Genomic DNA, 27,767 nt, shown 5'->3' with positions numbered 1-27,767 from the left:
CTCAAAGAACCCTTTGAGCCCTTCTTTGGAGTTCACAAAAGGGTTATTTACTCTTTTAGTGATAATTAAACTAGGAGTGGCCGCTCATTAGAATGTTTTGGGGTGTGGTTTGTTATACTGCATATTACTATGGCCAGTGAAGGTGTCTTGTGAAAGACGTATGACCTTGTGTCAATTGAGAAGTGGTTCTCAATTCTCTCCTCAGCTGTTCTGGAGCTAGCACACCTGATTCAACTAGTTAATGTCACGCCTTGATCTGTTTCACCTAGTCTCCACCCCCCTCTAGGTGTCGCCCATCTTCACCACTTATCCTCTGGGTATTTATACCTGTGTTTTCTGTCTGTCTGTGCCAGTTCGTCTTGTTTGTTCAAACCTACCAGCATTTTGTCTCAGCTCCTGTTTTTCCCCAGTCTCGCTTTTTCTCATTCTCCTGGTTTTTGACCCTAACCCTGTACCCACCTACCTGACCACTCTGCCCGTCCCTGACCTGAGCCTGCCTCCCATCCTGTACCTTTGCTCCACCTCTGGATTACCAACCCCTGCCTCCCATGACCTGTCATTTGACCGCCCCTGTTACAATAAACATTGTTACTTCACTCAGTCCGCATTTGGGTCTTACCTTGATTCCCGATAGTTAATAAACACAATAATAAAACCTATGGAATTTTAACAATATAATATGGCTAACCAATATAAAAAAAAACATGTATGGTTCTTCAAAATAATCTACAAAGAACCTTTGAGATTGAGAATGGTTCTGTAAATAACCTTTCTCCATAAAGGTTCTACAAAGAGCCATAAAGGGTTCTATATAGGTCTATATATATACAGCTATAACTGTTTTTAATGCCTCTTTATAGAACATTAAAGGGTTTTTATAGCACCATATAGGTTACATTTAGATACTTATGAGAATGGTTCTTTATAGAACCTTCAAAATAGGTTTAAATAGATCCAAAAAGGGATCTGCTATGGTTAGTACTATACTACTACTATGTATTTTTGCTTATAAATGCAGCCCAAACAAAGCAGCAGAGACCGAGAAAGTGGGCCAGAGGAGAGGAGAAGAGCAGCTCCACATGCCCTCAGTGGCTGCTGCCTCATTAATAAGCCTCCATAGAGACTCTGTCAAAGTCACAGCCAAAGACATCCCTAATGCTAACTACCTAGCATAGAATACTCTGCTTCCCTCATGCTAACTACCTAGCATAGCATAATCTGCATCCCTCATGCTAACTACCTAGCATAGCATAATCTGCATCCCTCACGCTAACTAACTAGCATAGCATACTCTGCTTCCCTCATGCTAACTACCTAGCATAGCATACTCTGCATCCCTCATGCTAACTACATAGCATAGCATACTCTGCATCCCTCATGCTAACTACCTAGCATAGAATACTCTGCATCCCTCATGCTAACTACCTAGCATACTGTAGCATCACTGTAGGTACCTAGATGTTTAACTGTAAGTAGGTACAAGGTAGCCTACTATGGAAATCACTAGAGTTTATGTCAAAGTCACAGTCAAAGCCATCCCTATTATTATTATTATTATTATATTATTATATCCCTCATGCTAACTAACTACCTAGCATAACATTGCATAGCATATATCCTCTGCTTTAGCTCCCACTGTGTGTGAAGCACTATAGGTTCTCATCCATCAATACTGGCATTTACATTACATTATGTTTTTATGTATCTATAGCATCAAATATTGAGAGTTTAATCCACCTTACTGTATACGCTACACACTTCATAGGCTATGAATGCATAGGCCTAATCATATCAAATCAAATCAAACACATATGCACCATACTGTAGTAATGGCCTTAGCAACCACTCCTGTAACTAGGGAGGAAATAGCAGTGTCCCATTTTAACTGCTGCACTCCAGTAACGGTGCCAGTAATAATGTATGTATACACCAATAAGGTACCAGTAATAATGTATTCATAAGCCAGTAAGCAGTAACGGTGCCAGTAATAATGTATTCATACGCCGGTAAGGTGCCAGTAATAATGTATTCATACGCGAGTAAGCAGTAACAGTGCCAGTAATAATGTATTCATAAACCAAGGTGCCAGTAATGATGTATTCATACGCCAGTAAGCAGTAATGGTGCCAGTAATAATGTATTCATACACAAGTAAGCAGTAGTGGTGCCAGTAATAATGTTTTCATACACCAGTAAGGTTCCAGTAATAATGTATTCATACACCAGTAAGGTTCCAGTAATAATGTATTCATACACCAGTAATGTGCCAGTAATAATGTATTCATACACCAGTAATGTGCCAGTAATAATGCATTCATACGCCAGTAAGCAGTAATGGTGCCAGTAATAATGTATTCATACACCAGTAAGGTTCCAGTAATAATGTATTCATATGCCAGTAAGCAGTAGTGGTGCCAGTAATAATGTATTCATACACCAGTAATGTGCCAGTAATAATGCATTCATACGCCAGTAAGCAGTAATGGTGCCAGTAATAATGTATTCATACACCAGTAAGGTTCCAGTAATAATGCATTCATACGCCAGTAAGCAGTAGTGGTGCCAGTAATAATGTATTCATACACCAGTAAGGTTCCAGTAATAATGTATTCATACACCAGTAAGGTTCCAGTAATAATGTATTCATACACCAGTAATGTGCCAGTAATAATGTATTCATACACCAGTAATGTGCCAGTAATAACGCATTCATACGCCAGTAAGCAGTAATGGTGCCAGTATTAATGTATTCATACGTCAGTAAGGTTCCAGTAATAATGTATTCATATGCCAGTAAGCCTGCTCACCCAACTGAGAGGAGGCATGTGAGGCAATCACAACAAGTCATTATACGGACTGATTGCCCTAGCTGAACACGGACTGAACAAGGGCTGAACAAGGAGTGAACAAGGGCTGAACAAGGGCTGAACATGGGCTGAACAAGGGCTGAACAAGGGCTGAACACGGGCTGAACAAGGGCTGAACAAGGGCTGAACACGGGCTGAACACGGGCTGAACACGGACTGAACAAGGGCTGAACACGGACTGAACAAGGGCTGAACACGGACTGAACAAGGGCTGAACAAGGGCTGAACACGGGCTGAACACGGACTGAACAAGGGCTGAACACGGGCTGAACAAGGGCTGAACAAGGGCTGAACACGGGCTGAACACGGACTGAACACGGACTGAACAAGGGCTGAACACGGACTGAACAAGGGCTGAACACGGGCTGAACACGGGCTGAACACGGACTGAACAAGGGCTGAACACGGGAAAGCAAAGGGGAGAAAAGGTCAAATTTTCATAGGATCACTTGTGTGATTCCTGTCATTTTTAGATTCAATTTAGATTAATTTTCTTTTTCCTTTTACGTTAGCAGTGAGTAATTGGCATGGCCCACTTACTGAGCATGCTGTGCTTTCCATAGACCCCCCTGCTAGGTGAAAAGATTCACACACACACACACACACACACACACACACACACACACACACACACACACACACACACACACACACACACACACACACACACACACACACACACACACACACACACACACACACACACACACACACACACACACACACACACACTATCTCTAAATACAAAGGAAGAAATGGTCGTTAACATGGACCAAAACTGATCTCTACTCAAATATGGTGGTATATTAGGGTGACAATGACAGATGTGCACTATTCTAAAAGACGTGAACACAACACAAAGAAGTTGCAGAATCCATACACATAAACCGAGGGGGCTGTAATTTGTCCCCTATTCCCTATATACACTTAATCACTATTTAGGGATTAGGGTGCACAACCTCAACTGATCCCAACACAACAAACCCTCCCCTTCCTCTCCTTCTCAATCCCCCAGACAACTGTCTAAAACACAAACGTCCACTCCAACATCCACAACATAGATCCCTTTCCTGCAATCAAAATACCTAGCGTTAATCATATTTTTCATAATTTCATAATTAATAAACCAAATATGCCGAAAATCCGGTGTCCAACGGTTTTGTTTTTATTTGTTTTAACCCTGTGTGTGCGGTGTATACTTTTGTTTCAAAGTAGATGTGTTTAATGCCACCAAGAAACACTCGGTGTGATCCTGATTTAGCCCACTGCAAAAAAAGGTTAAGAGAGACTGATTGGACTGACGGTTGAGCACGTCTAGCATCTCATGAGTCAACATCCACACACATCCATGCATACACATCCATCCACACACATCCATGCATACACATCCATCCATCCACATCCATCCATCCACATCCATCCATCCACATCCATCCACACACATCCATCCATACACATCCATGCATACACATCCATCCATACACATCCATGCATACACATCCATCCACACACATCCATGCATACACATCCATCCATACACATCCATCCATCCACATCCATCCATCCACATCCATCCATACACATCCATCCATCCACATCCATCCATCCACATCCATCCATCCACATCCATCCATCCACATCCATCCATCCACATCCATGCATACACATCCATCCATCCACATCCATCCATCCACATCCATCCATCCACATCCATGCATACACATCCATCCATCCACATCCATCCATCCACATCCATCCATCCACATCCATGCATACACATCCATCCATCCACATCCATGCATACACATCCATCCATCCACATCCATCCATCCACATCCATCCATCCACATCCATGCATACACATCCATCCATCCACATCCATCCATCCACATCCATCCATCCACATCCATGCATACACATCCATCCATCCACATCCATCCATCCACATCCATCCATCCACATCCATGCATACACATCCATCCATCCACATTTTCATGAAAGACGGATCAGACTTTCAGTGAGTGTGACAAATCTTCCACTATTCCCCAAACTGCCATGTACTCCAGGGACTTTTGGGCCAGATTTTTGGGGCCAAAATACTCCTAATAGCAGGTTCTGTATTGAGGGCACTTTTTGGAAAGTGACACCCTATATCAGTGTATCCTAAAGTTGGTAACATGGTTCAAATAATAGATTGGGAATTATCATGTCATTATGGACCCCCATAAAAAATTCCATGATTTCAGCTTTGGGCACCCGCAAGAGACGTTGGGGGCCCTCATGAGTCAATGTATAATTCAAATTCTGTTTGGTGACTGACCTGGGCTGGTGCTGGGGGATCTGTCTGGGTGTCTCCTCCCCCAGGCGCCCCAGGGACGGCGAACGTGAACGGGGAGGGCGGGGAGCCCCCTTCCCCATGGTCCTGACTGTTCCATTGGGGCTGGGCATCTGCTGCTGCTGGGGCCGACGGGGGGAGAGGCTATGAAGGGGAGAGTGGCACGGCGAGGGCAGGGGTGACCGGTTGTTCACGTTCAGGTTGTTGTCGCTGTTGGAGCGTAGGAGCATAGACCGTGGAGCAGCTAGTGTACTCCGTGGGGCCTGCTGGCGCCGGGTGGGTTGGGCCGGCGCCTCCTTGAAAGGCACTGAAGGGAGGGACGGAGGGAGAGGGGGGGGGGGATTAGAACAGGTTTCAACATGGAGAAATATTACATCATTTGTAATTTCATCATTTCATCATTGTTCCTCCAAAATAAACTGGTTGAATAACAGAATAAGTAGTATTTCGATCTCTCTCGCTCTCTCTCCTGCACACGGACATGCACACGGAACCCCCCCCCCACACACCTCTTATTTGGGTTCAATAGAAAACCAAAGGTAGTCTCTAACCTTGAGGTATTAATAAGCATAATTGAGCCTTAGTGGAGATGCAATGAGAGCTCCTAACTAGCTGGTCTCACAGGCTCAGAGCAGGCTGCCTGGCTGCCTGGCGGAGGAGGAGAGAACTTCTATTCAACTCAAGCTATAATAAGAGCCTTGGTGGAATTCCCCTGCGTTTGATGCAGTGCTCGGCTCACACAGCTGAAGCATGATTAATGATGATGTTTATTTCTACGCTGCCTACTAAATACCAGGGAGGAATAAGAGGCTTGTATACAGCAATATAGGGTTTAACCCAGAGGTGATTGGCCACTGTGTGAGAGAGATGACACTGCTTTGGAAAAGAAAACAACCGTACTGTCATAGGAGAAGGTTCTATAAAAAGGCCTCTCAAGAATACCTCTTCCAAAAGGCCTGAGTATGTGTGTAAGACTCTCAAAAGCACAATTTAAAGCGATAACCCCTCAAAACTGTGACTGTACCTAAGGATCGCATCATAATATAGAGTAGGTCCATGCTGCATTGAGAGGAGAGGTCACATGTCCAACCCCCAATGACAGGTCCCACCCCCTCTCCACCTGACTCTCCCACTAATGAGTCTGGATGGCCTATCATATCTGGATGGCCTATCATCAACAGCATAGCCATAGCCAATTAAAGATTGGTGATATGTATGGATCTACATCAGAGGTTTTCAACCTTTTCTTGCCCAGGGACCCCCTCTTTGGCAAACCAGCGACCCAGGGACCCCCATCAAATGTTAGCGAAAAAAACGTGTCTTATCATCAGGTGAATGATAATGGCAAGGAGAAGTAATCAACATTTTAAAATGAATAGATTTAGTAAATAGTATTTCATTATTTTGACAGCCAAATTGCTAGAAAAGTAACTACAAACACATTTTTGCTAAGAGCAGCTGTTTAGCTGCTTAAACAAAGATTAGCCATCTGTTGGCAAAAAATGATCCAAGTCAAGTCAAGAAAGCTCACCAGCAGCCAGCAGCACTTGCCGCACTGGTCAACTATTGACTGGTAGCCTATTGACTGGTAGACTTTTGACTGGTAGATTATTGACTGGTAGTCTTTGACTGGTAGACTATTGACTGGTAGATTATTGACTGGTAGACTATTGACTGGTAGACTATTGACTGGTAGATTATTGACTGGTAGAATATTGACTGGTAGACTATTGACTGGTAGATTATTGACTGGTAGACTATTGACTGGTAGACTATTGACTGGTAGCCTTTGACTGGTAGACTATTGACTGGTAGATTATTGACTGGTAACCTATTGAATGGTAGACTTTTGACTTTTGACTGGTAGACTATAGACTGGTAGCCTTTGACTTGTAGCCTTTGACTTGTAGCCTTTTGACTGGTAGACTATTGACTGGTAGACTATTGACTGGTAACCTTTGACTGGTAGTCTTTTGACTGGTAGATTATTGACTTGTAGCCTATTGACTGGTAGCCTTTGAATGGTAGACTATTGACTGGTAGCCTTTTGACTGGTAGCCTTTGACTGGTAGCCTTTTGACTGGTAGACTATTGACTGGTAGACTATTGACTGGTAGCCTATTGACTGGTAGACTATTGACTGGTAGCCTATTGACTGGTAGCCTATTGCCTGACTCATTACTGGGAGACTATACTGCGGGCTATACTCGGCCTTGTCTCAGGATGGTGGTTGAAGATATACCTCCAGTGGTGTGGGGGCTGTGCTTTGGCAAAGTGGGTGGGGTTATATCCTGCCTATTTGGCCCTGTCCGGGGGTATCATCGGATGGGGCCACAGTGTCTCCTGACCCCTCCTGTCTCAGCCTCCAGTATTTATGCTGCAGTAGTTTATGTGTCGGGGGGCTAGGGTCAGTCTGTTATATCTGGAGTACTTCTCCTGTCTTATTCGGTGTCCTGTGTGAACTTAAGTATGCTCTCTAATTCTCTCTTTCTCTCTCTCTTTCCCTCTCTCGGAGGACCAGAGCCCTAGGACCATGCCTTAGGACTACCTGGCATGATGACTCCTTGCTGTCCCCAGTCCACCTGGCCGTGCTGCTGCTCTAGTTTCAACTGTTCTGCCTGTGGCTATGGAACCCTGACCTGTTCACCGGATGTGCTACCTGTCCCAGACCTGCTGCTTTCAACTCTCTAGAGACAGCAGGAGCGGTAGAGATACTCTTAATGATCGGCTATGAAAAGCCAACTGACATTTACTCCTGAGGTGCTGACTTGCTGCACCCTCGACAACTACTGCGATTATTATTATTTGACCATGCTGGTCATTTATGAACATTTTAACAACTTGGCCATGTTCTGTTATAATCTCCACCCAGCACAGCCAGAAGAGGACACCCCTCATAGCCTGGTTCCTCTCTAGGTTTCTTCCTAGGTTTTTGCCTTTCTAGGGAGTTTTTCCTAGCCACCGTGCTTCTGCACCTGCATTGCTTGCTGATTGGGGTTTTAGGCTGGGTTTCTGTACAGCACTTTAAGATATCAGCTGGTGTAAGAAGGGCTTCATAAATACATTTGATTTGATTTGACTGGTAGTCTTTTGACTGGTAGATTATTGACTGGTAGTCTACTGACTGACTTACTCTCATATGTTATCTGGTATACAGTACAGTACAGTACAGTACAGTACAGTACAGTACAGTACAGTACAGTAGGCTCTACTCTCATATGTTCTATGATATACAGTACAGTACAGTACAGTACAGTACAGTACAGTACAGTACAGTACAGTAGGCTCTACACTCATATGTTCTATGATATACAGTACAGTACAGTCCAGTACAGTAGGCTCTACGCTCATATGTTCTATGATATACAGTACAGTACAGTACAGTACAGTACAGTACAGTACAGTACAGTACAGTACAGTACAGTAGGCTCTACTCTGATATTTTCTCTGGTATACACATATCAACAATGTGGGCCAAAATAGTTAACATTCTCTTGAGATTTTTTGAAGTGGTTATAAAAGCAGACATCAGTATTTATATAAAACAAAAGGAGTTATGATACGGTAACTAATATGGATTCAATAATTTACTTTTTAGTTCATTAGCAGTTGTTATTAAACCAATAACAACAAGCTCATAACCTGTAAGAAACAACAACACTATGATATCAGTGATTAACCTAAAGGCATAAACAATAGAATCCACTCTCTCAGTTTCTATATGCCACACAAAGTATCAGTAACCACTCAAAACACTGGAAGCCTTCAAAACCCATTAAAAAAAACCTCTTGCTCAAGTATCACTGCTTACCTTCTTTCTTCAAGGCATTCAGAAAAGACTTCATTTTCCCCCTTTTCCTTATTGCTTAATTGTTCATGGGAAACGTGGAGATATAAATAAATAGAAAAAGAGCGAATATGAAATGTATCCGAGTTTTGTAGTGGGAAAAAGCAGCAGCAAGTCGTTCCAGTGGTAAAGCGCGTGACAATGGGAGGGAAAGAGATTGGCTGGGAAGGCAGGCAGGCAGAGGGACTGGGAGGGAGGGAAGGAAGGAGGGAGACAGGCAGGGAGGGAAGGAGGGAGACAGGCAGGTAGGCAGAGGGACAGGAGGGAGGGAAGGAAGGAAGGAGACAGGCAGGGAGGGAAGGAAGGAGGGAGACAGGCAGGGAGGGAAGGAAGGAGGGAGACAGGCAGGGAGGGAAGGAGGGAGACAGGCAGGTAGGCAGAGGGACAGGAGGGAGGGAAGGAAAGAAGGAGACAGGCAGGGAGGGAAGGAAGGAGGGAGACAGGCAGGCAGGCAGGGAGACAGGCAGGGAGGCAGGCAGGCAGAGGGACAGGAGGGAGGGAAGGAAGGAGGGAGACAGGCAGGGAGGGAAGGAAGGAAGGAAGGAAGGAAGGAAGGAAGGAAGGAAGGAAGGAAGGAAGGAAGGAAGGAAGGAAGGAAGGAAGGAAGGAAGGAAGGAAGGAAGGAAGGAAGGAAGGAAGGAAGGAAGGAAGGAAGGAAGGAAGGAAGGAAGGAAGGAAGGAAGGAAGGAGGGAGACAGGGAGACAGGCAGGCAGGCAGGCAGGGAGACAGGCAGGGAGGGAGGGAGGGAGACACAGACAGGCAGCCAGGCAGGCAGGTAGGCAGGCAGGCAGGGAAACATATAGATAGACAGGCAGTGAGACAGATAGATAGACAGGCAGGGAGACAGTGAGATAGACAGGCAACCCGGGAGACAGACAGGCAGTCAGGGAGAGGCTGGCAGGGAGTCAGGCAGGCAGGCTGGAAGACATTCAGGGAGAAAGGCAGGCAGAGAAACAGGCAGGGAGAGAGGGGGGCAGGCAGGCAGGGAGAAAGGCAGGAAGGCAGGGGAAAAGGCAGGCAGGGAGACAGGTAAGCAGGGTGACAAGCAGGAAGACAGGAAGGCAGGGTGAAATGCAGGGAGACAGGCAGGGAGGCAGGGGGGAAAGGCAGGCAGGGAGACAGGTAGGCAGGGTGACAAGCAGGAAGACAGGGAGGCAGGGTGAAATGCAGGGAGACAGGCAGGGAGGCAGGGGGGAAAGGCAGGCAGTGAGCAGGCAGGGAGAGGGAGACTGGCAGCCAGGGAGAAAGGTGGGGAAAAAGGCAGACACTGTTTGTTACTGACTGGGATCACAACGCACCAGTTCCATGCATCTCCATTTCCCTCTCGTCCTCTCACACTGTCTCTATTTTTTTTCTCTCTCTCTCTCTCTCTCTCTCTCTCTCTCTCTCTCTCTCTCTCTCTCTCTCTCTCTCTCTCTCTCTCTCTCTCTCTCTCTCTCTCTCTCTCTCTCTCTCTCTCTCTCTCTCTCTCTCTCTCTCTCTCTCTCGCTCTCTCTCTCTCGCTCTCTCTCTATATATATATATATACAGTATATATATGTCTACCTCTTTCTCTCTCTCTCTCTCTCCCTCTCTCTCTCTATGTCTCCCTCTATATATATCTCTTGCACACAAACACTCTAACAGACAGTCAGATAACACTGAAGAAAAATAAACTCCCTAGATATAGCGTTGCTTCACCCAGGTTCAACATTCCAGAGACAAGCAGCGCATGATCTCAGCAAGAATGTGTCAATTATTATAATCATTATGGATGGGGAGAATTCAACTAAACCACAGCCATTTGATTACTATCATTAACACTGATGTTAATATAAACCAGATTGCTAAAACACTGTATTATCTAAAACGACTTCAATAATAATCCAAATAAATGATATTGCCATAGATGACAGGGCAGAACACATTCTCAATACGTGGCTGTCAAACACATGGTGGAGAGAGGTGTCGCTTGCAATCACATAACACCCAAATTAAACATGCATAAATCAATGTTCAGTGGAAACAGGTTCAGCGAGAGATTGGATTTTAACCCGTGCTTTCACAGGAACAGCTGTATCGAAAACAAACCCTTTGTGTTGCTAGGCAACCTTAGCGAGGAAGTCTAAATTCGTTATTAGCAAGTTGCTTGTTGGTTGTGAAATTATGTGGGCGATTCCACGGCATCATAGGCCGAAAATATTTCTGGTATCTCAGATTGTTCTGGCAATTCTCATAGTAACTTCATTGGGAGGAAAGATGTTTGACATGCTTTTTACATTTCTATCACAAACCATTTAAAAAAAAGCATGATGAAAGTTTGAGATATTCATATTTATATATATTTATTCATATTTAAATTCATATTCATATTATGTTGAATAAATGAATGTGAAAATGTGTATTTCAGAATCTAGATATACTCCATATTTGAGAAAATACTATAAGGCATATAATGACACCATGATGTTGTCTGAATCATGCACGTTCACAGCTCATAGGGTCTTACAGGAGACATGTTCAGGTCTTAGATGGGCCTAAAATGGCCACTTTCCTGATGATAAAAAATATATATACATTGTAAAAATACAAGTGTGTCAAACATTCTGTTCAGTTTCTATGTGAGAATTACCAGAACAATGTGAGATACCAAAGATATTTTTTGGGCTATAGTGGCATGGAATGGACCATGCGTAGTGTTTTTAGCAAGCATTTGTAACCAAGCACGTACAGAACAACACATCCCAAATCCTATTGGAATGTTATGAGAATTAAGACATGTTGTGATATTATTAAATGCTATTCCCTCTTGGGAATAACTTTCGGACTTTCATTGGGAAAACAACATATTGAATTCATATTGAATTGGCATTTGGAAGTACTCCTTCCATCAACATTCCCTTAATTGCTCAGAATAAATCTCAAATCATTGGTGTGGTCATTAGTAGTCTAAATATACAAGAACCAGTCCACTGAAAGCAATATGATAATGACCCTATACTAGATCCTGTGTAATGTACTGTCTATGATGAATTACAAAGCGTCATGACTTCAAACCAGCCTAACATCTAACATCTAAATGACTGTAGGCTGCAGGGGGAACTGTGGATGGGGGGAATCTCCACGGACCACCTCTTCTCTTCTCTGGCACACAGATTGTTAGATAGCAACCTGACAAGCACCAACCTCCGCTTTCCTCTCCAAGGAATAGCTTTAACATTTTAAACCTGAACCTCATCGTTATAACACCAGCCACTCAATCAATCAAACACAACGAAAAGAAAGAGCAGCTTGTGGTAGATCAATCTCAAAGAGGTAAAATAGTGATGAACCATCTTGTTTGAGCACCACAAACCCTGAGTGATGGATCCATAAAGATAGAATGATAGAACCACACTGCTGTCACCACATTGATCAGTGATGCAGTAGATTATACAACAGTGATAATGGATCACAGGACAACGGATGCTGAAGAAACAGCACTGATGAGTCTACATTTTCAGTAACAATCATGAAAAAAACAACCACCAATGTATAGATCTACACCATATAAAGAGGCTACCTCCCTACCCATGGGTCTTCCATTGAGGAACCGACCAGATCTGAGATCCCGAAAGCCAAATATCACATGGATCTGGGAACCATGGCAACCACGACTGGATTTATATGGGACAAGGATTTACATAGTTGACTGTAGAACAAGGCAGATGCTGTAGGTTTATGTGTCATGACTGCAGCCATGACGCTGAACTATATAATACAAATTCTGTAACACTCTTAGAAAAAAAGGGTTCCCAAAGGGTCCTTCGGCTGTCTCCATGGGAGAATCCTTTATGGTTCCAGGTAGACCCGTTTCGGGTTCCATGTAGAAGCCTCTGTGGAAAGGGTTCTACATTGAACCCAAAAGTGTTCTACCTGGAACCAAAAAGGGTTCTTCAAAGGTTTCCCCTTTAGGGACATCCGAAGAACCCTTTTAGGTTCTAGATAGTACCTTTTTTTCTAAGCGTGTATAATCCAATGTAATGAGGTTAGCTGTCACAAAGACCTTCACTCTCAGACTGAAGCTAATCAGCCCGACTATGACTCAAGGGGCAAATGCAAAAAGACAATTAAATAATTAAATAATTGGTGTGCAGCACCCTTTCTATTTACAGCAGAATGTGGTCACAAAACATGAAGAAAGAAGTGATGACAGAGGACGGAGAAAAGGGACTGTTGGGGGTTGTAAATGCATGACAAAGGAGTTATGTCTCAGTGTCTATTTGGAGAGGAAGAGACAGAAATCCCCTGACACTTGTACGGTAAGATTGCAAGATTGTAAGAATGCTGGCACTAGCAATAAGTTGACTGTATGCCAGAAGGAGAGTTCATAATGTCACAGTCTTGGACCCTTGGCCTAAGGACACAGGAAAAAAAGGATTCCATCAGATACAAAGTGGCATCTATAGAAAGATGACAGAGAAGATTGTAATCCGCATCCCATGCACCTTAGAGCCTACTGTAATGTACAGTCATGGACAAAAGTTTTGAGAATGACACAAATATGAATTTTCACAAAGTCTGCTGCCTCAGTTTGTATGATGTCAATTTGCATATAGTCCAGGATGTTATGAAGAGGGATCAGATGAATTGAAATGAATTGCAAAGTCCTTCTTTGCCATACAAATGAACTGAATCCCCCCCAAAAAAATTCCACTGCATTTCAGCCCTGCCACAAAAGGACCAGCTGACATCATGTCAGTGATTCTCTCATTAACACATGTGTGAGTGTTGATGAGGACACGGTTGGAGATCACTCTGTCATGCTGATTGAGTTCGAATAACAGACTGGAAGCTTCAAAAGGAGGGTGGTGCTTGAAAGCAATGTTCTTCCTCTGTCAACAATGGTCACCTGCAAGGAAACACGTGCCGTCATCATTGCTTTGCACAAAAAGGGCTTCACAGGCCCTTCACCTAAATCAACCATTTATCAGATCATCAAGAACTTCAAGGAGAGAGGTTCAATTGTTGTGAAGAAGGCTTCAGGGCACCCAAGAACGTCCAGCAAATGCCAGGACCATCTCCTAAAGTTGATTCAGCTGTGGGATCGGGGCACCACCAGTACAGAGTTTGCTCAGGAATGGCAGCAGGCAGGTGTGAGTGCATCTGCACACAAAGTGAGAAGAAGACTTTTGGAGGATGGCCTGGTGTCAAGAAGGGCAGCAAAGAAGCCACTTCTCTCCAGGAAAAACATCAGGGACAGACTGATATTCTACAAAAGGTACAGGGATTGGACTGCTGAGGTCTGGGGTAAAGTCATTGTCTCTGATGAATCCCCTTTCCGATTGTTTGGGGCATCCAGAAAAAAGCTTGTCCATAGAAGACAAGGTGAGCGCTACCATCAGTCCTGTGTCATGCCAACAGTAAACAGCATCCTGAGACCATTCATGTGTGGGGTTGCTTCTCAGCCAAGGGACTGGGCTAACTCACAATTTTGCCGAAGAACACAGCCATGAATAAAGAATGGTACCAACACATCCTCTGAGAGCATCTTCTCCCAACCATCCAGGAACAGTTTGGTGACGAACAATGCCTTTTCCAGCATGATGGAGCACCTTGCCATAAGGCAAAAGTGATAACTAAGTGGCTCGGGGAACAAACATTGATATTTTGGGTCAATGGCCAGGAAACTCCTCAGACCTTAATCCCATTGAGAAATTCTCAAGAGGCAGGTGGACAAACAAAAACCCACAAATTCTGTGTGAAATTGTGAAATGCTTGTAATTATACTTCAGTATTCCATAGTAACATCTGACAAAAATATCTAAAGACACTTTTTTATTTTATTTTTATTTTTTATTTCACCTTTATTTAACCAGGTAGGCTAGTTGAGAACAAGTTCTCATTTGTAACTGCGACCTGGCCAAGATAAAGCATAGCAGTGTGAACAGACAACAGAGTTACACATGGAGTAAACAATTAACAAGTCAATAACACAGTAGAAAAAAAAAGAAAAAAAAGGGGGAGTCTATATACATTGTGTGCAAAAGGCATGAGGAGGGAGGCGAATAATTACAATATTGCAGATTAACACTGGAGTGATAAATGATCAGATGGTCATGTACAGGTAGAGATATTGGTGTGCAAAAGAGCAGAAAAGAAAATAAATAAAAACAGTATGGGGATGAGGTAGGTGAAAATGGGTGGGCTATTTACCAATAGACTATGTACAGCTGCAGCGATCGTTTAGCTGCTCAGATAGCAGATGTTTGAAGTTGGTGAGGGAGATAAAAGTCTCCAGCTTCAGCGATTTTTGCAATTTGTTCCAGTCACAGGCAGCAGAGAACTGGAATGAAAGGCGGCCAAATGAGGTGTTGGCTTTAGGGATGATCAGTGAGATACACCTGCTGGAGAGCATGCTATGGATGGGTGTTGCCATCGTGACCAGTGAACTGAGATAAGGCGGAGCTTTACCTAGCATGGACTTGTAGATGACCTGGAGCCAGTGGGTCTGGCGACGAATATGTAGCGAGGGCCAGCCGACTAGAGCATACAAGTCGCAGTGGTGGGTGGTATAAGGTGCTTTAGTGACAAAATGGATGGAACTGTGATAAACTGCATCCAGTTTGCTGAGTAGAGTGTTGGAAGCAATTTTGTAGATGACATCGCCAAAGTCAAGGATCGGTAGGATAGTCAGTTTTACTAGGGTAAGCTTGGCGGAGTGAGTGAAGGAGGCTTTGTATAGAAAGCCGACTCTTGATTTGATTTTCGATTGGAGATGTTTGATATGAGTCTGGAAGGAGAGTTTACAGTCTAGCCAGACACCTAGGTACTTATAGATGTCCACATATTCGAGGTCGGAACCATCCAGGGTGGTGATGCTGGTTAGGCGTGCGGGTGCACGCAGCAAACGGTTGAAAAGCATGCATTTGGTTTTACTAGCATTTAAGAGCAGTTGGAGGCCACGGAAGGAGTGTTGTATGGCATTGAAGCTCGTTTGGAGGTTAGATTGCACAGTGTCCAAGGACGGGCCGGAAGTATATAGAATGGTGTCGTCTGCGTAGAGGTGGATCAGGGAATCGCCCGCAGCAAGAGCAACATCATTGATATATACAGAGAAAAGAGTCGGCCCGAGAATTGAACCCTGTGGCACCCCCATAGAGACTGCCAGAGGACCAGACAGCATGCCCTCCGATTTGACACACTGAACTCTGTCTGCAAAGTAATTGGTGAACCAGGCAAACTTTGTGGAAATTAATATTTGTGTCATTCTCAAAACTTTTGGCCACGACTGTATTGTACTGTACTGTACTGTACTGTACTGTACTGTACTATACTGTACTGTACTCTACTGTACATCAGATAACATATGAGAGTAGAGCCTACTGTACTGTACTGTACTGTATACCAGTTAACATATGAGAGTAGAGCCTACTGTACTGTACTGTACTGTACTGTATACCAGAGAACATATGAGAGTAGAGCCTACTGTACTGTGCTGTACTGTACTGTATACCAGAGAACATATGAGAGTAGAGCCTACTGTACTGTGCTGTACTGTATACCAGAGAACATATGAGAGTGACAGAGAACAGTGCAGCAGACAGACAGATGACAAAACACAGCTGATCAATCCATGTGTGTGTGTGTGTGTGTGTGTGTGTGTGTGTGTGTGTGTGTGTGTGTGTGTGTGTGTGTGTGTGTGTGTGTGTGTGTGTGTGTGTGCATGTGTGTGTGTGTGTGTGTGTGTGTGCATGTGTGTGTGTGTGTGTGAGTGTGTGTTCTCATCCCAGTCCCACAATGTAGGCCAGCTCCATTGTGAACTGTGGCTAAGTGTGGATTGGAGCAGAACTGACTGTCTTTAGATGAGAGAGGAGGCACAGAGCAGGTCCATCTACCGGGAAACACAATAGCCCATTCAGAGTGGAAGCGCTTTGGTCTACAACGTGCATCATTCATAAAGCAAGTGAATTGCACATGACTTAACTCACATTCAATACAACACATTTGCCAGCAACCCTTTCCTAGCCTGGTAAACTGCTATACTCAATGGTTTACCTGTCTTACCATTTCCTATAATGCAATAGTTTTTTTCTGGTAAATAAACACAGTTTATACTACACAGAAACAAAGAAACGTTGAGTTCAGAAACTTACCGATATCAGTCTCTTTATGGTTCTTGATTAATTCTGCCAATTCAAAGTTTCCTGCGATGATGGCCACCTGGAACAGAATGGTAGATTTATAGTGAGGTATTTATAATAGTCACATTTGTAAATCAATCAAAATGGCTTTTAAAATCTGACCTACTTCAATGGTGGATATGGTATTCATTATAGGGGGCGGCAGGGTATCCTAGTGGTTAGCCTAGTGGTTAGAGTGTTGGACGAGTAACCGGAAGGTTGCAAGTTCAAACCCCTGAGCTGACAAGGTACAAATCTGTCATTCTGCCCCTGAACAGGCAGTTAACCCACTGTTCCTAGGCCGTCATTGAAAATAAGAATTTGTTCTTAACTGACTTGCCTGGTAAAATAAATAATAAATAAAATAGCAAATTCCTGACTACCAGCTCTGATGGCCACAACATGTGGTGGCTCAGTTAAATTTGTCAGAAAATAACTTAATTCTCATTGTAAAATGACTCACTTTCATGAAATGCAACTTTAAATCCTTATAGGTACTAATAATAACACAAGTGTAGTGGGTGGAGGGCAGCAGAGCCACAGCCACAGTCAACACATATCCAGCCAGTAAACCCTGCCAACTGATTCCACCTTTAGACACTTTTACATAAGACAGGTCAGTGCGGAGTCATATACTGTATATAGAGAGTTTGGCCAATGTGGTTTCTGTCTGAACGTTCCGATAGCGCCACTTCCTCCTCCATAGCCATTGCTAAGTGATAATTGAAGCTTCCATGTTGTGCTGTTTATTTCTGATCTTTTTTCATTTTTTTAACTTATGAAGTGAAAGAAGATTTACAATTTGTTGACACCACAAAACTGTAAAGACTTGAACACACGTTATTCCAAATTATAATTAATAAAAACTTCTGTAATATTCCTCTGTTTTTCTTGTTTACAGCAGGTCATTTCAGAGGGAACTGTCAGAGGCACTCTTGTATTGTTACATCGCTCTGTTAACATGGTGTCCGTTTTAAAATCTGACCGAAACGCTCTCTATATACGGGTCTGGGTCAGTGGAATAGGGTTAGTGATGGTTAGGCAATGTGAGGCTCAGGCTGTATTACAGTAAGGAAAGGTAGTCATAGAGACAGAACAAGTTTTATTTCTATGGGTACGGTATAGTCACTGAAAATTGTATGACTAGCCTAACTCACTCATAGAAATCCTGAATAAACTGAACCCTCCATCTCTATCCCAAATATGATATTGGTTTCATGTGGATAAACAAGCAATTTTCAATTTTCAATTACACTACTGAAATGAGTTAAATTAATTAACCTATTATTGTAATACAGTAATAACTCTACAGAAGCTATTGGATTGGAGTAGTAGTGTTGCAGTATAATGCATGCTAGAGTGGAGAATGAGGCTGTGCAATAAAAACATGAAAACATGACTCCTACTTCCCATCATCGTCTCCTCCCAGAAACAACATTCTGCTACACTGAAAAACTGAAACGCTCTGCTCTGCTGTCTGTTTACCTTATAACAAACCATATGGGGAGGTAGGCTAAGTTATGATGTTACAGTATAGCCATCTCTTAACCCTGCATAGTTCAACACAGCACACGCTCTGTTCCTCTGCTGTCGGGTCACCTAGTCCCAAACCATATGTAGTAGGTAAGTTATGATGGCTAGGTAGAGAGAGGGGGAGAGAGAAAGAGATGGACAGTGAAACTAGGGGACTGAGAAATAAAGAGCAGAGAGATAGTGAGAGAGAGAGAGAGAGAGAGAGAGAGAGAGAGAGAGAGAGAGAAAGAAAGAAAGAAAGAAAGAAAGAAAGAAAGAAAGAAAGAAAGAAAGAAAGAAAGAGGGAGAGAGAGAGAGAGAGAGGGGGAGAAAGAGAAGGAGGGAGAGAGAAAGAGGGAGAGAGCAAGAGGGAGAGAGCAAGAGGGAGAGAGCAGGCCCTCAGGGCTGTGGGGTGAGACAGGGATGCAGCTTAAGCCCCACCCTCTTCAACATATATATCAATGAATTGGCGCGGGCACTAGAAAAGTCTGCAGCACCCGGCCTCACCCTGCTAGAATCTTAAGTCAAATGTCTACTGTTTGCTGATGATCTGATGCTTCTGTTACCACCCAAGGAGGGCCTACAGCAGCACCTAGATCTGTTCCCAACCAAGGAGGGCCTACAGCAGCACCTATATGTTCTGCGCAGATTCTGCCAGACCTGAGGCCCTGACAGCAAATCTCAGTAAGACCAAAATAATGGTGTTCCAAAAAAGTTCCAGTCGTCAGGGCCACAAATACAAATTCCATCTAGACACCATCTAGACATCTAGAGCACACAAAAAACTATACATACCTTGGCCTAAACATCAGCGCCACAGGTAACCTCCACAAAACTGTGAACGATCTGAGAGACAAGGCAAGAAGGGCATTCTATGCCATCAAAAGGAACATAAAATTCAACATACCAATTAGGATCTGGCTAAAAAAACTTGAATCAGTCATAAAGCCCATTGCCCTTTATGGTTGTGAGGTCTGGGGTCCACTCACCCACCAAGATTTCACAAAATGGGACAAATACCAAATTGAGACTCTGCATGCATAATTCTGCAAGAATATCCTCCGTGTACAACGTAGAACACCAAATAATACATGCAGACCAGAATTAGGTCAATACCCACTAATTATCAAAATCCAGAAAAGAGATGTTAAATTCTACAACCACCTAAAAGGAAGCAATTCCCACACCTTCCATAACAAAGCCATCACCTACAGAAAGATGAACCTGGAGAAGAGTCCCCTAAGCAAGCTGGTCCTGGGGCTCTGTTCACAAACACAAACACACCCCATAGAGCCCCAGGACAGCAGCACAATTAGACCCAAGCAAATCATGAGAAAACAAAAAGATAATTACTTGAAACATTGGAAAGAATTAACAAAAAAACAGAGCAAACTAGAATGCTATTTGGCCCTGAACAGAGAGTACACAGTGGCAGAATACCTGACCACTGTGACTGACCCAAATTTAAGGAAAGCTTTGACTATGTACAGACTCAGTGAGCTTAGCCTTGCTATTGAGAAAGGCTGCCGTAGACAGACATGACTCTCAAAGGAAGACAGGCTATGTGCACACTGCCCACAAAATGAGATGGAAACTGAGCTGCACTTCCTAACCTCCTGCCCAATGTATGACCATATTAGAGACACATATTTCCCTCAGATTACACAGACCCACAGATAATTCGAAAACAAACCCAATTTTGATAATCTCCCATATCTACTGGGTGACACTTCACAGTGTGCCATCACAGCAGCAATATTTGTGTCCTGTTGCCGCAAGAAAAGGGAAACCAGTGAAGAACAAACACCATTGTAAATACAACCCATATTTATGTTTAGGTAAGAATATTCAAAGATAAATACACAATGCGGGGAATAAACGATCAATGGACATTTTTCGAGTCATGGGGAACTGAAGATTAATGGGTCACGGACATGGGTCGTTTTTCAGTTCAGCATCTGTTTAGAGTCTATGAAGGGGTTCCAGTCCTGGACTCACAGCTACATGCGGCAAGTTCTCATTGGACCAAATTGTCTATACATTGAGCCTGAAATGGGATACATAGTATTCAACCATTGGCCTAATTTTTCTGCAAGGAATTCTAATTGGTCAACCACAGGCTAAGCTTGGGTATAAACTACATCCTTTCTCTTTGTTCAGCAGAGAAAACACTGAGAACAGGGAAGAATAAACATCTACCATCCGCTTTCCAGCATAACAACTATGATTTGTTTTCTATGAATTCATGTATTTTTCTCCCCCTAATTTGCTTTGGGGTCTGTGTTATTGAAGAATAACATCAACTGCTTACATTTATTTATTTTCCCATTTTTACTTTACAACACTGTATATAGACATAATATGACATTTGAAATGTCTTTATTCTTTTTATGTTTATTTCATTTTTGTTTATCAATTTCACTTGCTTTGGCAATGTAAACATATGTGACCCGTTTCAGGAAACTAGGCGTATGTCGTCACGACTCCACAGGAGAGCCATTTTAACGTTTTTTGAATAAAACATTTTTAAATGTGTTTTTGGGCAGAAATGCCTTCTGGAACATGGGAACTTTCATGTGCCTTAATAAAAAATTTGTGTGCAATAATATTGTTAAATTACGAGCCTTGTTCATTAAGACACAGAAAAAGTCAGCAACCTTCACACTGGCCATGATTGGCTGAGATAATGAGTGGGTTTGACATGCCGAGAGATGACTTCATCATCAGAAGCCATCTGCTTCTGTCTATTTCAGCTGGTCAATCTGTGTTGGTAATCCTGTCGAACGTGGCTTTTAAAAAAGCATTGTGGGGTGGAGCTGCATAAATGTTACTCTCCACCTTCTGGAGGATCGAGTTTTGAAATCAGTGTAATTACAGTATGATAGCTAAAGAGATGGAGAAAACCCCTGTCTCCGGATTACATCTTCAAATTAAGGGCAATCGTGGCAAGGCATCCGTGACAGGGAGACGCGTCTATCATGCATAATGATTTAAACGGGTAAGATAGTCTAGCTTTAGCTAGCTATATTTTCAGATATTACACATTTCTAATTTTGACAGAAAGTGGATTTGATTTCAAGCTAAAACATACTGTTAGCTAGCTAGCTAACATTAGCTGGCTGGATCCCTAGCTAACGTTATGTGTATGAAGTTATTATTCGTATCCCAGATCCACTTGCTTTCTAGTTAGAGCCTAATGGTAGCTAACTAACATTGAACCTGGTTGGTTAGCTCGCAGCAGATTCATGTAGGGTAGTAACGACATGATTTTGGCAATACGTTCATTGTTGTTTAACAAGATAATGGTAGCTGGCTGGCTCATTAGCTAAAATGCAGTGTATACAATATCATTCTGCAGCTCTGAGTCTCTACTTTTATCCAATTTCAAATTTTGCTACATAAGACCGAATCCAGGTAGTGAGTCACAAATGTTTCCAATGCCAATAAAGCCCCTTGAATTGAAATTGAATTGAAAGAGAGAGAGAGAGAGAGAGAGAGAGAGAGAGAGAGAGAGAGAGAGAGAGAGAGAGAGAGAGAGAGAGAGAGAGAGAGAGAGAGAGAGAGAGTTGAGAGGGGCATGAGGAAGGAAGGATTTGAGCCAGGGAAGGTTTACCTGGTCCCTAACCATACTGAGGTGAGGTGAAGTATGATGTCTGGGTGTACTAGAAGTGAGACAGGATGTGATGTTGGGATGAAAATGGGTCAGGAAAGAGGAGCACGAATTGAAGTGCTCCAATTTCCTCTGAATCAGTGTGTATATCCCAAATGGCACTCTATTCCCTCTATAGTGCACTACTTGTGACCAGGGCCCATAGTGCACTATATAGGGAATAGGGTGCATTTAGGGCACATGCTGAGTCTCAGCACTTAATTTGCCACCATCAGTCAGCAGATGGCTGCCTAACTGGGCAAACTTAATCAGAATTTGATTGGATGAGGTGAATGCGGTTTATGGCCCCCTTCAAATGAGCTGTAATTAAAGAGTAATTGAGGCAGGAAACATCATTTTATTTTAAGTATTTTAAGTGTGAAGGGATGGATGAATAATAGAGAGAATTAGAGGATGCATCAGCACTCAGTGGAAGTGTACATTATATAAACAGCACCACTCCACTGACTCCTACATGATGCAAGAGAAGACAGTTGGCTCAGCTGGGGATCAGACTAAAGCAAATGAGTTTAGAGTAACTGAGGTGTTCAGACTAAAGCAGAGGAGTTTAGAGTAACTGAGGAGTTCAGACTAAAGCAGAGGAGTTTAGAGTAACTGAGGAGTTCAGACTAAAGCAGAGGAGTTTAGAGTAACTGAGCTCAGACTAAAGCAGAGGAGTTTAGATGTCAGACTGCTACGAGAGCATGAGGAGGTAAAGATGAGATTTGGTGGAAGATGTTCAACTTTGAACCATAAACACGTCACAAAGGGAGACTCTCACAGAATAAAAATGATTTATGTGCTTGATAATAATGAACCCCGTGCAGTAGTTGTTATTTCACCGTGTTATTTAAATAGCAGCTGTGTAGGCCTGCTGCCAATAAAAAATGGGTCAAAACAATTTGTGTGAATTCACAGTTTAATTATTGGTGGGATATGAAATTATCTGCATTAAAAGATGATGGTTAACAGGGTAGGGATGATGAATAGGAAAAGGAGAAAATATAGTCAACTACAGCTAGGAAGCTATTCAGTATCCATACCCCTTCTGACTTCAACCCCCTAAATGCATCACACCTCCATTATGACTAATTGGTAGTTGGAGTTCAGAACACTGTGGAATGCTGACACATGCATATAAACATGAACATTTCTCCCAGAACCATTGACTGTTTGTTCAGAGAGAGGGATGTCTTACATAAAAGCCTGCCAAATAAGGAACCATTGACTCTTAAACAGCTTTGTTTAACAACCTAAAAATACGCTCATTCTGTGTGTACCATCTTGCTTTTCCCTTTTAAAACCACACGTGAACAAGACTTGACTGAAAACACACAGATGGAGACTGATCTGCTTGCCAAAATACTACTGCAAAGAAACAAAAGGAAGGGTTGCAATGTTATGAAGCTTCACCACTACAAGCATCTAAAGGTATCACATACTACACTACAGATGTAGAATCTCTTTTGTTGCTGAGAAATGCAAACTTGTAGTGTATTCAAGGTTTAAAAAGACTTTAAAATGTCAGACTTGATTTGCCCCTAAAGAAAAATGTATCAACCCCTACAAAAAAAATATCCATTAATTATAATCCACATAATAATTCACATTTCCTGTTGTTGCAGGATTATTTTCCTGCTGTCGAAAACTGTCTCAAATTAAAATACTACACATGTAGCTCTCTACTGATGTAATTCATCTGAGAAGCTTAATGAATGACCGTTTTATACCATACCCCTTTGAAGAACGAAGCAATGGATTGGGTATGCATTGCAAGTGGCATGCTAGTATGGAGAATGGAATGTAGTGATCTACGTTTTACAGCAAGCCTGTACTGTGAGCAGTAAATGTTAGAGGTGTCAATCAGTCCATACCTGGAATGGTGTTTGGCTTCTGTAGTTCTTCACTTCCTTGTTGGCACCACGAACAAGCAGTACTCTGGCACAGTGTTCCTTAGGGAGGACCAAAGGAAAAGAGAAGGGGGAACAGAGTAAGACCAGGACCTCATTTATTTCAACGCCATTGCTCTCTCTGTCTCCCTCTCTGTCAATTCAATTCAAGGGGCTTTATTGGCATGGGAAACATATGTTAACATTGCCAAAGCAAGTGAGGAAGATAATATATAAAAGTGAAATAAACTAACTGTCTCCCTGTCTCTCTCCCTCTCTATCTGCCTCTTTGTCTCCTTCTCTGTCCCCTTTCTCTCTCTCTCTCTCTCTCTCTCTCTCTCTCTCTCTCTCTCTCTCTCTCTCTCTCTCTCTCTCTCTCTCTCTCTCTCTCTCTCTCTCTCTCTCTCTCTCTCTCTCTCTCTCTCTCTCTCTCTCTCTCTCTCTCTCTCTCTCTCTCTCTCTCTCTCTCTCTCTCTCTCTCTCTCTCTCGCTCTTTCTCTCGCTCTTTCTCTCTCTCTCTCTCTGCTGCCTGCTACTGTTTGTTATTACTCTGTAATTCTCCGAACCCCTTTAACGAGAGAGAAAACCAGAAAACCATCTTGATCAAGCATTCCATTCCATCAACTGATCTAGCACCGATTCTAGAACATTCCAGAACTGAACATTCCATCAACTAATCTAGAACTGATTCCAGAACATTCTATAACTTAAGTGATTCTAGAACATTCCAGAACTGAACATTCCATCAACTATTCTAGCTCTGATTCTAGAACATTCCAGAACTGAACAATCCATCAACTAATCTAGCACCGATTCTGGAACATTCTAGAACTGAACATTCCATCAACTATTCTAGCTCTGATTCTAGAACATTCCAGAACTGAACATTCCATCAACTAATCTAGCACCGATTCTAGAACATTCCAGAACTAAACATTCCATAAACTAATCCAGAACATTCTGGAACTTAATTGATTCCAGAACATTCCAGAACGTATCATTGCTGGAGCTAGAGCTCACCCTGTCCTGTGTGTCTGATGATGCCGTGTCTATGTTCCAGGTAAAGCAAGGCCTCTCCCTCAGCTCTCCAGAAAGGATCTCAGTGCAGTGAAAACATGTAGTGTGAAGCTCGGTGAGAAAATCAAGAGAGAATCAGCCTCTGGTAACTGTCTGTGGCACTGCAGCCCGCCTCAGCCTGCTGTTAGCTGGATTCAGCAGCCCACCCACGGAAACACCACTACAAACACACACACACATTCACGTGCATGTGAACACACACATACAGGCGCGCGGGCCCACACACACACATACATTCAGGTACACACGCACGCACACGCCCATGCACAAACAGTGCTTGCTCATACACACATACATACACACAGTGCCTGCACACACACACACAGACACACAGACACACACACACACACACACACACACACACACACACACACACACACACACACACACACACACACACACACACACACACACACACACACACACACACACACACACACACACACACACACACACACACACACCAATGTTCGAGCTCATCCTCCTCCTACTTGCTCTTATTAAATTCTACTGCCACTAGTATGTGGCAGATATCTACAATAATAATATTACGTGTACAAGCCCCAACCCACACAAATCAGACTGATATTCAAAAAGGTTAAATCAGTGAAGTTCATTCCTCCTAGTGGCTGTCATTGTAGTCATTAGATCACACTAAAGCTGTCATGCAAAAGGGCATCTAATCAGTAAGCCAGGGAAATAAACCCAGCCTGTAGGAGCAGAGCAGTCGAGGGAAGAGATTACACAACAGCAAACCCAGAGAGAGGAAGTTATCCCTCCCTGTCTCTCTCTCTCTCTCTCTCTCTCTCTCTCTCTCTCTCTCTCTCTCGCTCTCTCTCTTGCTCTCTCTCTCTCTCTCTCTCTCTCTCTCTCTTGCTCTCTCTCTCTCTTGCTCTCTCTCTCTCTTCTCTCTCTCTCTCTCTCTCTCTCTCTCTCTCTCTCTCTCTCTCTCTCTCTCTCTCTCTCTCTCTCTCTCTCTCTCTCTCTCTCTCTCTCTCTTGCTCTCTCTCTCTTGCTCTCTCTCTCTCGCTCTCTCTCTCTCTCTCTCTGTGTGAATAATTGTAGCAGAGAGAGCACAGCGTGAAGAAAGGCTTAATGATCTATGCCATAGCTAATGGGAGCATTGACCCCTACAGACAACCGGAGAGATATCTCACACACACATCCCATGTTCAAATCACCATCTTACAAATGTGTGTGTGTATAATTATTATTATTATTTGGTGAGTGCTTGTATTTGTCCTGTTTCAAACATGTAGTGTGTATTACACCCATGTGTGAAATGGACATGTGTTTATTCGATATCCCGACTCCCCCTAACACACCCTCGTATAGTGGGGTCACAGCCATGGTCAGCCGTTATTAACAGCGACCCAAGAGCAATTAGGGTTAAGTGCCTTGTTGGCTCTGGGATTCATATGACAGTGGAAACTGTCATTAACATTTAAACTACATTGAGCCGTCTAAATATTGATTACTGTGGTTTTAAACTAGAAATCATAGCCATTGATGTTAAGACCATATTGTCTTGTGTTCCCCCAGGATGTGTTCCCCCAGGATATGTTCCCCCAGGATGTGTTCCCTCAGGATGTGTTCCCCCAGGATGTGTTCCCCGGGATGTGTTCCCTCAGGATGTGTTCCCTCAGGATGTATTCCGCCGGGATGTGTTCCCTCAGGACAGGATGTGTTCCCCTGGGATGTGTTCCCCCAGGATGTATTCCCTCAGGATGTGTTCCCCCAGGATGTGTTCTGCCGGGATGTGTTCCCTCAGGATGTGTTCCCCCGGGATGTATTCTCTCAGGATGTGTTCCCCGAGGATGTGTTCCCCGGGATGTATTCTCTCAGGATGTATTCCCCCGGGATGTGTTCCCTCAGGATGTGTTCCACCGGGATGTGTTCCCTCAGGACAGGATGTGTTCCCCTGGGATGTGTTCCCCCAGGATGTATTCTCTCAGGATGTATTCCCCCGGGATGTGTTCCCCCGGGATGTATTCTCTCAGGATGTGTTCCCCCGGGATGTGTTCCCCGGGATGTATTCTCTCAGGATGTGTTCCCCCGGGATGTGTTCCCCCGGGATGTGTTCCCCGGGATGTATTCTCTCAGGATGTGTTCCCCGGGATGTATTCTCTCAGGATGTGTTCCCCCGGGATGTGTTCCCCGGGATGTATTCCCTCAGGATGTGTTCCCCAGGATGTATTCTCTCAGGATGTATTCCCCCGGGATGTGTTCCCCGGGATGTATTCTCTCAGGATGTGTTCCCCCGGGATGTATTCCCCCGGGATGTGTTCCCTCAGGATGTGTTCCCCCGGGATGTGTTCCCCAGGATGTGGATGTATTCTCTCAGGATGTATTCCCCGGGATGTATTCTCTCAGGATGTGTTCCCCCGGGATGTGTTCCCCGGGATGTATTCTCTCAGGATGTATTCCCCCGGGATGTATTCTCTCAGGA

The 27,767-nt window shown here is 43.4% G+C and overlaps 1 protein-coding gene across 2 annotated transcripts in view; it reads right to left on the bottom strand.

The window, feature by feature from the left end:
- Positions 1-27,767, bottom strand: part of LOC118395980 (SH3 and multiple ankyrin repeat domains protein 2-like) — a 176,774-nt gene that overhangs the window by 113,897 nt on the left and 35,110 nt on the right. For both annotated transcript variants that reach the window (XR_008066846.1, XM_052466318.1), the window contains 3 exons: positions 24,227-24,304; positions 17,165-17,231; positions 5,188-5,509 (listed from right to left, as the gene is read on the bottom strand). Coding sequence is in view for 1 of the 2 variants with exons in the window: in XM_052466318.1 (XP_052322278.1) it covers positions 5,188-5,509; positions 17,165-17,231; positions 24,227-24,304 (467 nt within the window). In the remaining variant the exon portion in view is untranslated. The remainder of the gene's footprint in view (positions 1-5,187; positions 5,510-17,164; positions 17,232-24,226; positions 24,305-27,767) is intronic.

The sequence above is a fragment of the Oncorhynchus keta genome, chromosome 17 (genome assembly GCF_023373465.1).
Source record: "Oncorhynchus keta strain PuntledgeMale-10-30-2019 chromosome 17, Oket_V2, whole genome shotgun sequence".
NCBI lineage: Eukaryota > Metazoa > Chordata > Actinopteri > Salmoniformes > Salmonidae > Oncorhynchus > Oncorhynchus keta.
Note: the sequence above shows the minus strand (reverse complement) of the source record. Positions and strands in the feature narration are given on the sequence as shown.